This window comes from Argiope bruennichi, chromosome 6 (genome assembly GCF_947563725.1).
Source record: "Argiope bruennichi chromosome 6, qqArgBrue1.1, whole genome shotgun sequence".
NCBI classification, from domain to species: Eukaryota; Metazoa; Arthropoda; class Arachnida; order Araneae; family Araneidae; genus Argiope; species Argiope bruennichi.
This window is the reverse complement of record NC_079156.1, coordinates 54540312-54553582: the sequence shown is the minus strand read 5'-3', so window position 1 is coordinate 54553582 and position 13271 is coordinate 54540312. Positions and strand designations below refer to the sequence as shown.

The following is a 13271-nucleotide window of genomic DNA, read 5'->3' as shown; positions in this document are numbered from 1 at the left end:
TAAATATATCAAATTTGGCATGTGATTTGGCGACTACCAATGTAGTTTTGTATAATTTTGTTTTGTTACAGGACCATTTTCCCCTAGTTATAACAGAGAAAAATATTTTTGGGATTGAGAATTATTGAAGAAAAGAAATTCATTTGATTTATTGGATAAACTGTTAGGATGATTATTATTACCAAAAGTAATAATAATAAATCGATAAATAACCACTTTGTTAAAAGCATATTCAGTCTCAAAGAATTAGTTATTATTATTTTCTAATTTCCAGTAACTCAAATCAGAAGTGATAATATAGCATAGCATGGATTGTCAAAAATGATGAATGTTAAGCGTTTGGAATGGTTGAACACTAAAACTTATATTGATATTTTAACTATTACTCCAAGATTAAAATAATTTTTTAACTTCGTACTTTCCAAGTATTTGTAATCGATTCTTTTTCTCCAATGAAAGAAATAGCAGAATGAAATGCGAGTCTACAAATAAAAATAAATTTGGAAAAGAAGTAATCCCCTATATAAAATGACAGTTTAAAAAAACGTATTCTTTTGAAACAAAAATACAATCGCAGGTATTAAAATTAAAACCGGCCCGTCTCAAATTCCACATTTCCAGTTTGACTGTGGTTATTATATTTATTGCCTCTAAATTTTTTATGCGTTTTGATAAAGAGAGTTATAAATACAAATTACCTGTCACAAAAATGCCCTTTTTCCTACTTAAAGAAGTTTTTTTCTTCGGAATTGGTGTCAGAATAACGAATACGAGGGACTTAAAAACTGAGATTGATTTTTTTCCTTTAAAAGTAGCAGAGAGTTTTGCTTTTTTCTTACTTCAAAAACATATAGAACTGTTCCAACACTTTTTTCACCTTTTGAGAAATAAACGCCGACCACATTTATATTGATTTTTAAAACCGATTCTTTATCTTGGAGAATAATTTTTCAAATAACTGATCATTTAATGTAAGGAGAATTTCTTGACAATTTATTTTCAAGAATGGTTTTATTACAATATAATATAATAATGAAAACCGAGCATTAATCAGAACAATATTTCACAATTTCTTATATATTTATCTTTTATTTAATTGCTGTGTACTCTTTATTGCAACAATATTTCACTATCGCAAATCAGATTTTGAGGTAATCGACTTCACTGATTCATCTTGATCAAATCAGTGACTTAATCACAAAACCGCATTTTAAACATATTAATCTTAGATCATTTCCAATTTTTATTTCTTCGTTATTATGGAAGATTTCAACCTTCTTTTTCGATGTTCCTTTTTAGAATTCTATTCGTTTATGTTCGAACTAGAACATTAGTCCATACCAGCCGTAAGAAAAAGGTTAAAAATTTATTTATACAAAAGCAAACAGAATACAGAAAAGAAATATAAATTGGTAAATAATAATAGGTAAGACATCCCATTCATACTATCCAAAAAATCTTTAAAAAAAACTGATATACAAGAGTTGAAAATGCAAATTGAAAAGACAAGTTCAATCGAAAGTGAAGTCTTTGAAAATATGATATTCCTCTTTTAATAATTATATAGATAAATTATTTCTATAGGTGCACACCAGTTTCTAATAGATTAAAACATAGGATGATCAGGAAACATGAATAAGAGGAGAAAAGTTATGTTATCTATCTTCTGGCTTTAATTTTTTAATCAATCTGGTGAAAAGTATCACCTTTTTTGTTCTTTCGAATTGTGCTAGTGGCATTCGGATTTTCATTTTATGCCGAATGCATATATAAGTCCATTTACCCTTAGACTCCTTCATAAAGACTATCTAATACCATACAATCGATCTCAATCAGATATTTATCTGAAGTGCTTTCTAAAACTTCATGTGCGATTGGTTTTCCTTGTTCTCATTCCAAACTCATATGCAAGTCTTCCTTTGACTTCTTCAGATAGATAATCTAATATCATACAATTGATCTCAATCAGATATCTATGTGAAGCACTTTCTAAAACTCTATGTAATATGGGTTTTCCTTGTTTTCACCCTAAGCCAAACACATAAATGAAATACATGGAGTTTAAGGTAAGTTTATTTACCCTTAAACTCCATCTAAAAAATAACCTAATACCGTAGAATCAATTTCAATTTGAATCAGACATCTATCTGAAGCACTTTCTAGTACTCTATGTGCGGTTAGTTTTCCTGGTTTTCGCTCTATGCTAAATGCATATTTAAGTCTGCTTACCCTAAACTCCTTCAGGAAGTCAACCTAGTACTATACATACGTTCTTAATCAGATATCTAGCTCTAGCGCTTTCTAGATGCTCAAAGATAGTTTTGACACACAAAATAGTGCCACACTTTCCCTTAATCGGGAACTCTTAATTCTTGGACATAGTTTTATTTATTTAACTTAATGGAATTCGAATCACCACTCACTTATTCATTATACATGTCATGACACAATAGAACAAGGAAGTAATATCTACCGGGTGATTAGAAATTAAACATATTAGGACCACAAAGGCAATGAGGGCATAATGCTTAATAGTACTGTGGTCCGGTTGTAAGGATGGGGTTAAGTGTATGTCTTATTACCAAAGGTGTGTAGAGAATACAGGAAAAATTAAGATATATGATCAAAAATAAACCCAAGTTTGTCACCGTTAGTCATCAGGTATTTTCCTATTTTACTAATAATATTAATTTAGTTATGTTAATTAATATTGATGAATTGCATCGTATCACAACGAATGAAAAAACAGTTTTAAATTATACTCGTGCCTTTGATATGGGACATTCTGAATGGTTAGTCATACACATAAAGTGACGAATTTAATTGCCGAAAGGGATCAGTTGTTGAGACAGAGAATTGTGTCCAAGATTTACTTTGCGATAAAAAAAATGGTGGTCGGATGAACGTACTTTATAGTCAAACTTTGAAACGAAATAATTGGCGAAGTCAGTATAGAGATTTGCGCGGGGGAAGACTGTCAACGCTTTTATCCATTGAGAAAACATCGTGAAAGAGCGTTTTTAAAGATATTTCTTGATATTTTTAAGATATGTGATGAGGGCAGACAGATGATGATTCTATCTTAAAGATCAAAAATCGAAAATGTCAGTATGTTCCGATGAATATCGACAAAACCATCAAACGATTATGTGAAAGCTTACATTCTCTGGAAAATATAGACATTTTCCTGGGTGTCCTGAGCCTTCGTATAAAATAAAAATTGACGGAATCGGTCCTATGGTTATAGTTCAAAAGCGGTTATTTGAATTTTTGTAATTATTTTAAATTTATAGATGCTCAAAAACCTAACGACCCACTCCTTTATCAAGAAAATAAAGCGTTATATTTTGTTTCATGTAAAGATATGACATAACACAATAAATTACTCACAAAACTGAACGAAAAAGAGTAATTCTCTTTTGATATTTTCTACAGAATTACACAATTCATCTTTATATTTGCTAATGATATATGCTTTTACTGACACGATTGAAAAGAAATCATTTAAAATTTCATTTTCTGATACGAAGAAACAATGGTTACCATCTTTAAAGGAAACAAAGCATCCAATACGCTGTGATGATCCGTTATCTAATTGCTAATGTCGAGTTATCACTTTCTCCTCGAAAAGCTTTTTTGAGAGGCTCTCTCTTTGTTCCTGCGATCCCATAGAGCGTAAATTAAATAATAGTCCTTTTGTCATCCGCTCACGTGTCGTAGCTGTTGATTCCTCCGGATGCTGCTCCTGCTCCGGGATTCGATTCACGATACATCGATGATCCGAAACAAAAAGAAAAGCAAAATGGCGGAGAAACATTTACAATTCCTCTACAGTTCTCTATAGGTGGAAAAATTCTCTTCTGGCATAGAATAGTAGTAGAAACATAAAAATAAAACAAAAAAAAAAGAAGGAAAACATAATAAATGTGGAAGAGAAATGAGTCAAAACTGCGAAGAAAAATAAAGAAAAATAGAACAACAACAAAAAAAAGACGGAGGAAAAAAGAACAAAATGATGCCTTGTTATTCTGAAGGAGTATCACACGCGAAAGTGGCATCTAATGGAAACATTATGCAGTTGAAAACTTCAAAAATCCCCGCCTTATCGTTTCTAACACTTTGTTTCATTTTTTATTTCATTTTATTTTTTATTTGTTATTTTATCAATTTTTTTAGTTCTTATTTTACTTTCATTTCTCCGTTCGAATTTTCAGTTTGAGTCTAATGCAGCAGAATGTTCAAGAAACGACTCCGGAATAACTGAAGTGAAGAGAAGAACAAGGAACATGGTATTGTTTATTGCACGAAGAAGTGTATCTTTATCGTCTGCCCGTTTACATCGATATTTCGAGCAGCAGTACTGAGTGCTTTAAATTCAAGAAATGGAATTCTTTAGGGATATTTGCATTCTTTTTTTTTCGTCTGCCAAGAAACTAGCTCCAAGTTTTTATGTATATGAATAGTAATGAATCGTAAAGTACAATGGAATATTTTTTTTACTTATTCTGTGTTACAGATGAATCAAATGCACGCCAAGCTCATAATGCATAAATCAGATCTTAAAAGGTTTCGATTGTAACTTATCTTTTTTTTTTCTCCTTCAAATCTCTAAGGTTTCATGCTTGTTTTGTTTTTTTGTGAATGCCAGATTTGTAAAACAGTTTATATGGGATTTATGAAGCAAAATATGATATGTAGCTGACAGCTAATAAAATATATTGAAACAAGAAGGATAGAAAATATTTGTTTCAAAAAAGAATTTTTCTATAGCTTTTTTTTTATTTTTTAATCTCATTTTTATTACCATTTATATTGAATCTAAATGTAATATAAATTGAAATAAATTATTTATTCGTCAGCACGTTGCCATTCACGTAAATAATATACTTCTTTAATTATTATGTTTATTTACGTGCATCGCGAAAATAATAAATGTGTTTTTTGCGTATTTTTGAAATTGATCGCAAATAAAAACGATTTTTTAAAATATTTTGGAAGAAAAATATTTTTTTTTCAAATATTTATTAATATGAATTTTACAGTTGTTAAAAAATGTTTTCTTTGTATTATTGTTTCCAATGAACTTGTTGCCAAACTTAAATATTAAATTTTGTGTCTGAAAACTTCAAACCTACAAGATCAAAATTTAAATCATCTAATGGAAAAAGAATTTTAAATGCAATAATAATTTAATGATCCGAATTATATGGAAATTTATCTCTTTTAGATGTATACCAATGATTTGATTAATTTTCTTATTTGCACTGTAAACAATATTATTTCCATTATATCAATGCACTTTCATAAAATTTTCAAATTAGGTACGTATATAATTTTTTTTAATGTCGTAATAAACTTGTTGCTATCTGTTAATAATTCCCAACCCACATAAATCCTCAGTCATTCAAAGTGACGCTAGGGAGATACTAAATGACAGTTATGCAAGAATATTCACCAGAGAGGCACCCCCCCCCACCTTTTTCTGAGAATAATCTCATCCGAGAACATGTTCTTTAAAAACTTCCGCGATACACCAATGTGAGGGCATTTGGTTCACACTGACAGACTTATCATATACTTAATATTATGCGCTGCAAATTTTCGATGTAATAGTTGCTCACATTTATGGTAATCCAATCTTAAAGTCTGGGATTTTAGGGCATGATTTGCAAGGCCTTATAATCGTTACAGAGAATTATATCACAGAACAATTTTCGTTGCAATGATATATCAGAACATAATCTATTATATCATAATCAACTCAATAATATGCTGATTGATGCTCATCTATACTTATAATAAAGCTCAATGTGTGTGTGTGTGTGTGTGTGTGTGTGTGTGTATATGTGTGTGTGTGTTGGCGCTCTACAGGCCAGGTCATTTGACATACAGCTATCAAATTTTGTACATGTATACCTTAGAGGTCGGAAATGTGCACCTGGGTTCCCTTTTTTTTTAAATTTTAATTAGAATTTTAATTATTAATTAAAAACTAACTTTCCCGCCAAAAAAATCTTCCATTTTCCCCACCGCCAACTTTTCCGCCAAAAAAATCTTCCATTTCCCCAACCGCCAAATGAGTAAGGCTTCAGGGTTTTTTTTTCTCCTAACAGTAATGAGGCTAGGGTTAACGTTTTTCGGCGCATTATTTCAAACGATTCTGTTTATTTTCTTAATGTTTTATGCATTTAAAATTAAACATTGTTAATTAATCCATGTTTCAGATTCATTTTGAAGTACTTTTGAATTAAAATAACACAGAATAAAGGAAATTAAAAATGTATAATCTGCATAGCGTTACCCCAACTGGCGTAGAAAAATTCACGCATTTGCGTTACCTAACTGGCGAAGAAAATTCACGCACGCGCATTGTTCTGATTGTTGTCATGACAACCACTATCAACGGATGATTTAAATTATTTTTAGGTTAGTTGCATGCTTTTGTAAGTAAATTGTATTTATGTTATATATTTTTTGTATATGCTTATAGTTTTAAGTACATCGTTTTTTAAGTAGTTTTTTTAAACCTGTTTTCGACCGATTATTTAAACGATTCATTTTATTTTCTTAGTGTTTGATGCATTTAAAATTAAACATTGTTCATTAATCGATCTGTTCATGATGAATCTGAGAAAATTTTGTTGACAAATTCTCGAGATATTACATAAATTAAGAAAGATATTCTTTAGTACCCATAAAGTTGAAACGCTCAGTGACTCTGTTATCGGTAATCATATTATAAAAAAAAAGCTTTGTTTCAGTAAAAAATATTATTATATTAATTGCAGATTAATCATTTCCATTTTAATTTAAAGCATAAATTCTAAGAGAGGTAACAGAAAATTAGAGAGATACATATTACGTTATGACTGAAGGCCTTTATAATATTATGAGTAAATTATATGACTATCAAAATTTGAAGTTTTAATATATTTTGATGAAGAATCTATTAAAATTGGAATTGCGTAAAACATTTAATTATTAAAATTTAAACGAACATTAAGATTGGCGAACCAGCTGGTCGCCAAAGGAGGCTAGTATAATCATATTAACCGTTTGTTCTTTTTATATTAATTAGAGCAAATATGAAATCTAATCAGCGAAAATGTTCTCCCCACTACTTTCAATTATATTTGCACAATCTAATATTTTCTTTTCTCTTCTTCGACCCTAAGGCGATAGCAAACCCTTGAAAGTCCTAGCAATCCACAAGCATGAGAGCCCTTTGTTCCGATTTCCACGTATATAATAAAGCAATATGGCTCATATTATGTTTTGTAATGTAATGAAAAAAAAACCACAGAGTATATATATTAAACGCGCTCTTTTCATCAATTGGATCTAAACTAAAATTCTCCAGTTCTGGTCACAACACCGCGAACTAAATTTACATAAAATCTAAATCAGTATCTTTTTGAGTCATTGCATTCACATAAGGTGAATATAGAGACGATAAATGATTGTATGTTCTTTAGTTAATTTTATGCAACATTTAATGCAGATATACAATACTGAAGACAAATCTTTATCCAAATTTCATCCATTTAGTTTCTTTTATTTTGAGGTTTTCGTTTACACACCCATAAGAGCAGAGAAGTAGACTTTTCTTAAATATATTTGAACCACATTTGATGGAAATGCACGAATTTTGTGATAAAACGAATACCGAAAATCATCTTTATGTTTAAAAACCTATAATCATAATTCAAAAAATATATTATTAAGGATTCAATGTGGAGATTGGTCAAATTCTACACGTTTATTTTACGAATACTACAATACTATCTCTTTGTACACTTAGTATACGAAAGACTAATTTTCATCTTACGTAAATCTTTTACTAAAATGATGAATGTAACAGCTAATATCGATGCTGATTTTTTTGTTGTTTAAATAACAAATGAAATATTTTTCTAATAAAGTCTAAAATTAATTTGATCTCCATTGAATTTAATTAATTTGATTAATTAATCCATTAATCGACTTTTGTTAATAATACACATTTGAAGAACAAATGATTTATGACAGTCACAACTTATGAGACATTTTAGAAGAAAATAAAAATGATTCGATGAATGGCTTTTTACGTATGATAACAGTTTTAAAAACTATTAAAAAATATATCATTTATAACGTTTATTCGAGCTAAGAAAGAAATTATTTCGAACACCTTTTCTTCTAACAAGAAATATTTACTATAAATTACATTAACCATAAGAGATATAAAGTAAAAATGGCATAAAACACTGAAAGAACATGACTGTATTGCAAAGATAAAGGAAGAAACATTTTACCAAACAAACTCTATAGAACGTTTAATAAATATGCTTTATTTTGTTAGAAATGTTGATAAATACTGAAGACAATTTATCGTTTGGCACATGTGTGTTATTTATTTTCATTGTAAAGCAACTATTTTTTCTTTTTTTTCAGTAACGTATCATATATTTTTAATGTGACGTTCAATTCCCTACGGAAAAAAAACAATTCTTTTTATTTATCTTTACAAAGTTGCAGTTTGTTCGTCTTCAGTCTTTGGCAGAGAAAACTTTTCTCCATGAATTTTAATTCTCCTGATTTCGTCGGCGTTGCATTATTTACAAGAACCTGAGACATTTTCGTTCTCTATTGACTTTTTTTCTTTCTTTTAAGTTCTTACTTTCATGCTGAATAATCCAAACAATTTTTTTAAAGAAACTTTTGAGATTTTCTAATTCTTTTTTCGTAAACAAGATTTTAAGTATAGCTTAATCAATATCATTTTAAGGAAAATAATTCGCAAATTCATTGAATCAAAATAAATTTTTTGTGCTACAAATGCAGCGTATTTCTTCTTTTTTAGCAGAATTTAAACAAATCAAGTAATCTCTGATTTTAGTTTGTATTTGAGTCAATAATAAATAAGACTTCTATTTAAAGAAAGCGCAAACAGCTACATGGGATGGAATATGTAGTATAAATGTAATGAATATATTTCTGTGAATATACCAGGGTTATAAAGAGGAGATTTATTTATATAAAGTTGTCATTGCATATATTACACATAGTTTTAATTTAGTTTAGTTATATTGATGTCCCATTTTAAAGTGCCTATAAAGCGGTTTTGGGACGGACTTCGTAATTTTGAACTACGGTCGACTCTTGAGCCTGTACCCCGTCCCCATTCCAATCTACAGCGCTATACCGAAAGGGTAACATCCCCACCCCCGATGGAATTCCCGTGCACCAAACGGGCTTACGCTGTGGTTCTTCTGTGGGATCGGGCCTCGAACATAGAACCCTGTAAAGCTTAGACCTTACTATCAGAACATAGCATCGCATGTGTTAAATAAAAGCAAAAATAGCGGGTATCCCCATACCTGAACAAAATATAGCACAAATGTTATCTTAACGACTTCAAAATGAGAAAAAATTGTTTTATCTAGTTTCTACATAACATAGCAACATCCTGCGCTCCCGGTGTTTATTACACTAAATTATATCACCAGTTGGATGAGCACAAGATTAAAGGAAAATATGGGGATAGTAAAAAATATACGATAAACCATCCAGGGATCTCCACAGAGAATCCCATCGGTGTCACATCTTGGAATGCTATATTTAATATTTTAACAAAGTAATTACTAAACGAAGGGAACAAAAATACTTAGCAATGGGTTGAACTTATAGAAAAATATTGATTTTTACAGAAGCAATTTTTAAGGCCTTTAGCTGTAGGTAAACTAAATAGATAGCGATTGTTAACTGAAGAGAAAAGAAGGGAAAAAATCGATAAGTAACATTGTAAACATCAATATGGCATACATAAGCAAACATTGTATTTAGAGTCAGAAATCTGTAACTACTGCCTGGATCCTCTGATTTTGATTTCTGTTTTCCTTTGTGAGGGCGTGGTGAGTTGGTTCTTTGTGGTACTCTAACTTTTCTTGTTTCTATATCAGAATTCACATTTCATTCAGCTATTTTCAACTTTCATCAATGAATAAACCTATGAGTGATGTATAGTTTTTCATTTTATTTTTCGTAAAACATTTTTTATTCCCTTTTTTTTTTAATAAAATATTTTGTTGTTTTTTACAGATCGTTGGTACTGGTATCAACAGGCAAAATCTCAGTTACTAAAAAATCTGGACGATGACCGCAATTACAACGTGGCCAAGAACCTCATCCTCTTCATCGGGGACGGTATGGGGATGACCACAGTGACCACTTCGCGCATCCTCAGGGGCCAGAAGCTGGGGAAGACAGGAGAGGAAAACGAACTGGCGTTTGACAAGTTCGAGTACGTCGCGCTCTCCAAGGTATGCCATTTGTCATAAAATTTTTGTAACAAAGTTTCATCTTTTCTTTTTGACATTCGGTGAAAAAAGTTCCAGTGATATTTTTTTGCTTTGTTGAAACATCCTTTTCTTGAAATGCTATCGTTACATCTAAACTTTTAACCACTTGATGCACTCGAAAACAGCTTACGCAGATGTTAAGAGTTGAAAACGTTTCTTATATTCGATCAAGAAAGAACAAAATTGAGTATCTTCAAAGAGACTGGAATGAGTCTGTTAATATTTTTTTCTTGAATCAGAATTTAAAAGAACAAAACATTTCATTGCAGTGACGAACATATTGGAAAATCGTTAGGTTAAATCGTAAAATAGAAATAAATATATAAGGTATCCGGTTAGGTTGAAAACATAAATTTAAATAAAAATTAACATTTTTATTAATTTTTTTTTTTTTTAGTTTCAAAAATGTGTATTTTTCTTTTTCCAATTGTATCTTTATTTTGTTTCTATATCAATTAAAAGCCAAGTTAAGGCAAACTATTAAGATGTAAGTGATGCTTATTTATAAGCATTTTAAATGCATTTGCTGAAAAGTGAGTTTTTTCAAAATTCTGCTGTACGAGTATCTCAAAAAAAATAACCAAGATAATGAATTTTTTAATTAGTGCTCGTTATGTTTTGCAGAATGTAATGGACGTATTTGATGTCGAATGCTCTAGAAATGGATTTATGCTTGTTTAATGTAAATATTGTAGGTAAAAATTCCAAATTTTCATAAATAATGTCATATATCATACGCAAAAAATTTATTTTTGAATACAATTTTTAGATAATAGTTCGTGACTCTCTATATCGCACAAATAATGTTATAGAGAAAAAGGAAAGACTGTAACAATTTTATCTCAATTCTAGTTTTTGTAAATAAATGCTAAAATTTACATCAAAATATTCTTTTTCTTCAAAAGTGAAATTACATATATATTTAAATAATTTCACTTTTATTCATAATTTTATCCTCACATTAATAAAAAGATATATAAAAATTAAAATATTGTTTTGTTGAAATATCCCCTCCGAACCTAGTCGGATACCTTAAAACTGAAACAGTGAAAACAAATTATTTTTTTAGCAATTGTACAGAAAAAGTAGTTCTATAGAAAAAAACTGTTAACAAAATATTGCAATTGTTTATAAATTTACTTAAGGCACTAGAATGTTATAATTTGAATAATATGTTTTAAAAATGAATAATGAGAAATATGGTAAAAAATTACCACATCAAATCTGTTCAGTTGAACAGTTACTTAAACAATTAAATAAAATTAAGAAAAAAAAATAAATTGCTACAAATGTTTCAATTTGAATAATTTCAGTGCAAACTTTGCAATCAACCGTTAATGCCTAGGAGAAAAGAAATTGGTTTCTTCAAAGAGTTAATTTTACGCCCATTATTCTCTTCGTTAATAAAATTTTTGAAAATTTTAAATTTCTTGAAGATGGAAAATCACTTTAAAAAATCAGCTTTTAAAACGGAGATTAATTTAAGAAAAACGAATAAATATGCTAGAATACTAATTTTCTGCTCTATTTCTTGATGCCTAGAATATTATTAAAAATATCGTCTGACAAATATTTATAATTGAATTTATGTTAAACGGTTTTATTTTTCAAAAATTTAACAATGAAGTTATTCAAATCCATAAAAAGAAAGAGGAAAGAAAAGCATTGTATAAAAGCTCCACAGAAGTGTTAAAAACAATATCAGCAAAATGTTGTCATCAAAGGAAAAATATTATTAAAACAATAAATTTTAAAAATCTGATATTGATTCTTATTTAGTTGTATGAAAGACTGCGAAATATACATAACAATTTTTAAATTCTCGCTATTTTCTTGTACGTGATTATATTATTGATAAGACAGAAAATTTATTCTATAACGTACTCCCTTTTCTTTTTATCCCCTTCTATAACGTACTCCCTTTTTCTTTTTATTTATATAAAGTGTATAAAGTGAAATAGCTTAGTGTAGTAAAATTAAACCGAGAATTATATAAAGCATTTAATTTTAATAAAAAAAATTTTATATTATTATAGGATAATATTTGAACTATTATAGTGGGAGCTTAAAGAACAATCACAGGAAGAATTACATGATAGTAGTCGTATTTTTTAATAAAATGTTTATTTATTTCGATAATTAACTTTTTCTTTTGCTTATTGATTACTATTTCAATTTCAATTTTAAAATCCTAAAACATTCGAAATTTTTTCCTTTAAAAATTTGAAATTCAATCCTTCAACTGGCTTCTCGGAATCGGAAAAATTATGCTAAAAAATTACTTTGTTTATAGTTGTTCCGTTAAACTAGTTTTTCCTTTAGCTTTCCAGCTAAGCGATGAAGCTGTTTCCAGGTGTAAATATATCACGATTTTGAAACTGTTTTAATGTTTGAGCACTATTTAATATTAATGTTTTTTGTTTTCTAAAATTAATTTTATTAGCTCATTGTTTTCTTGTGTTATTGTTTTCATTCCTTATACTTTGTGCTCTCAGTTACTGTACTGGTGAATTTGTGTTTTGTTTGTGTGTGTGTGTGTGTGTGTGTGTGTGTGTGTGTGTGTGTGTGTGTGTGTGTGTGTGTGTGCTTGTGCTTGTGCTTGCATCTGTGGGGCAAATATATATCTTAGAGGATAGTATATCTCAAGAGAGGCAACACACAGCGATTTTTTGATAAAATTTCAATTAAATATTGAGCTGAAGTACAGCAATTTAACGCGATAACTTTCGAAAATATTACTTCAGAAATCTATTCGCACCCTTTGGAAATTTAAAAATATTCATTATTCCATCAAATATTTAATCACATAATTTTCTTTCCGTTGTTGAAAACTTAGTAAGATGGTTTCTGCTTATTGTGGGTATAGTTTAGAAGACAAAAAAAAAGTGAAGCCACAATGCAATGAAATTTAAAAAACAAGTGAACGGCACA

The 13271-nt window shown here is 29.3% G+C and overlaps 1 protein-coding gene across 1 annotated transcript in view; it reads left to right on the top strand.

Annotated features, from left to right (window-relative positions):
* The window catches only part of LOC129972367 (alkaline phosphatase-like), a 156249-nt gene that overhangs the window by 117915 nt on the left and 25063 nt on the right, over nt 1-13271 (top strand). The window contains exon 2 of the mRNA XM_056086487.1: nt 10081-10301. Within this exon, the coding sequence (XP_055942462.1) occupies nt 10081-10301 (221 nt within the window). The remainder of the gene's footprint in view (nt 1-10080; nt 10302-13271) is intronic.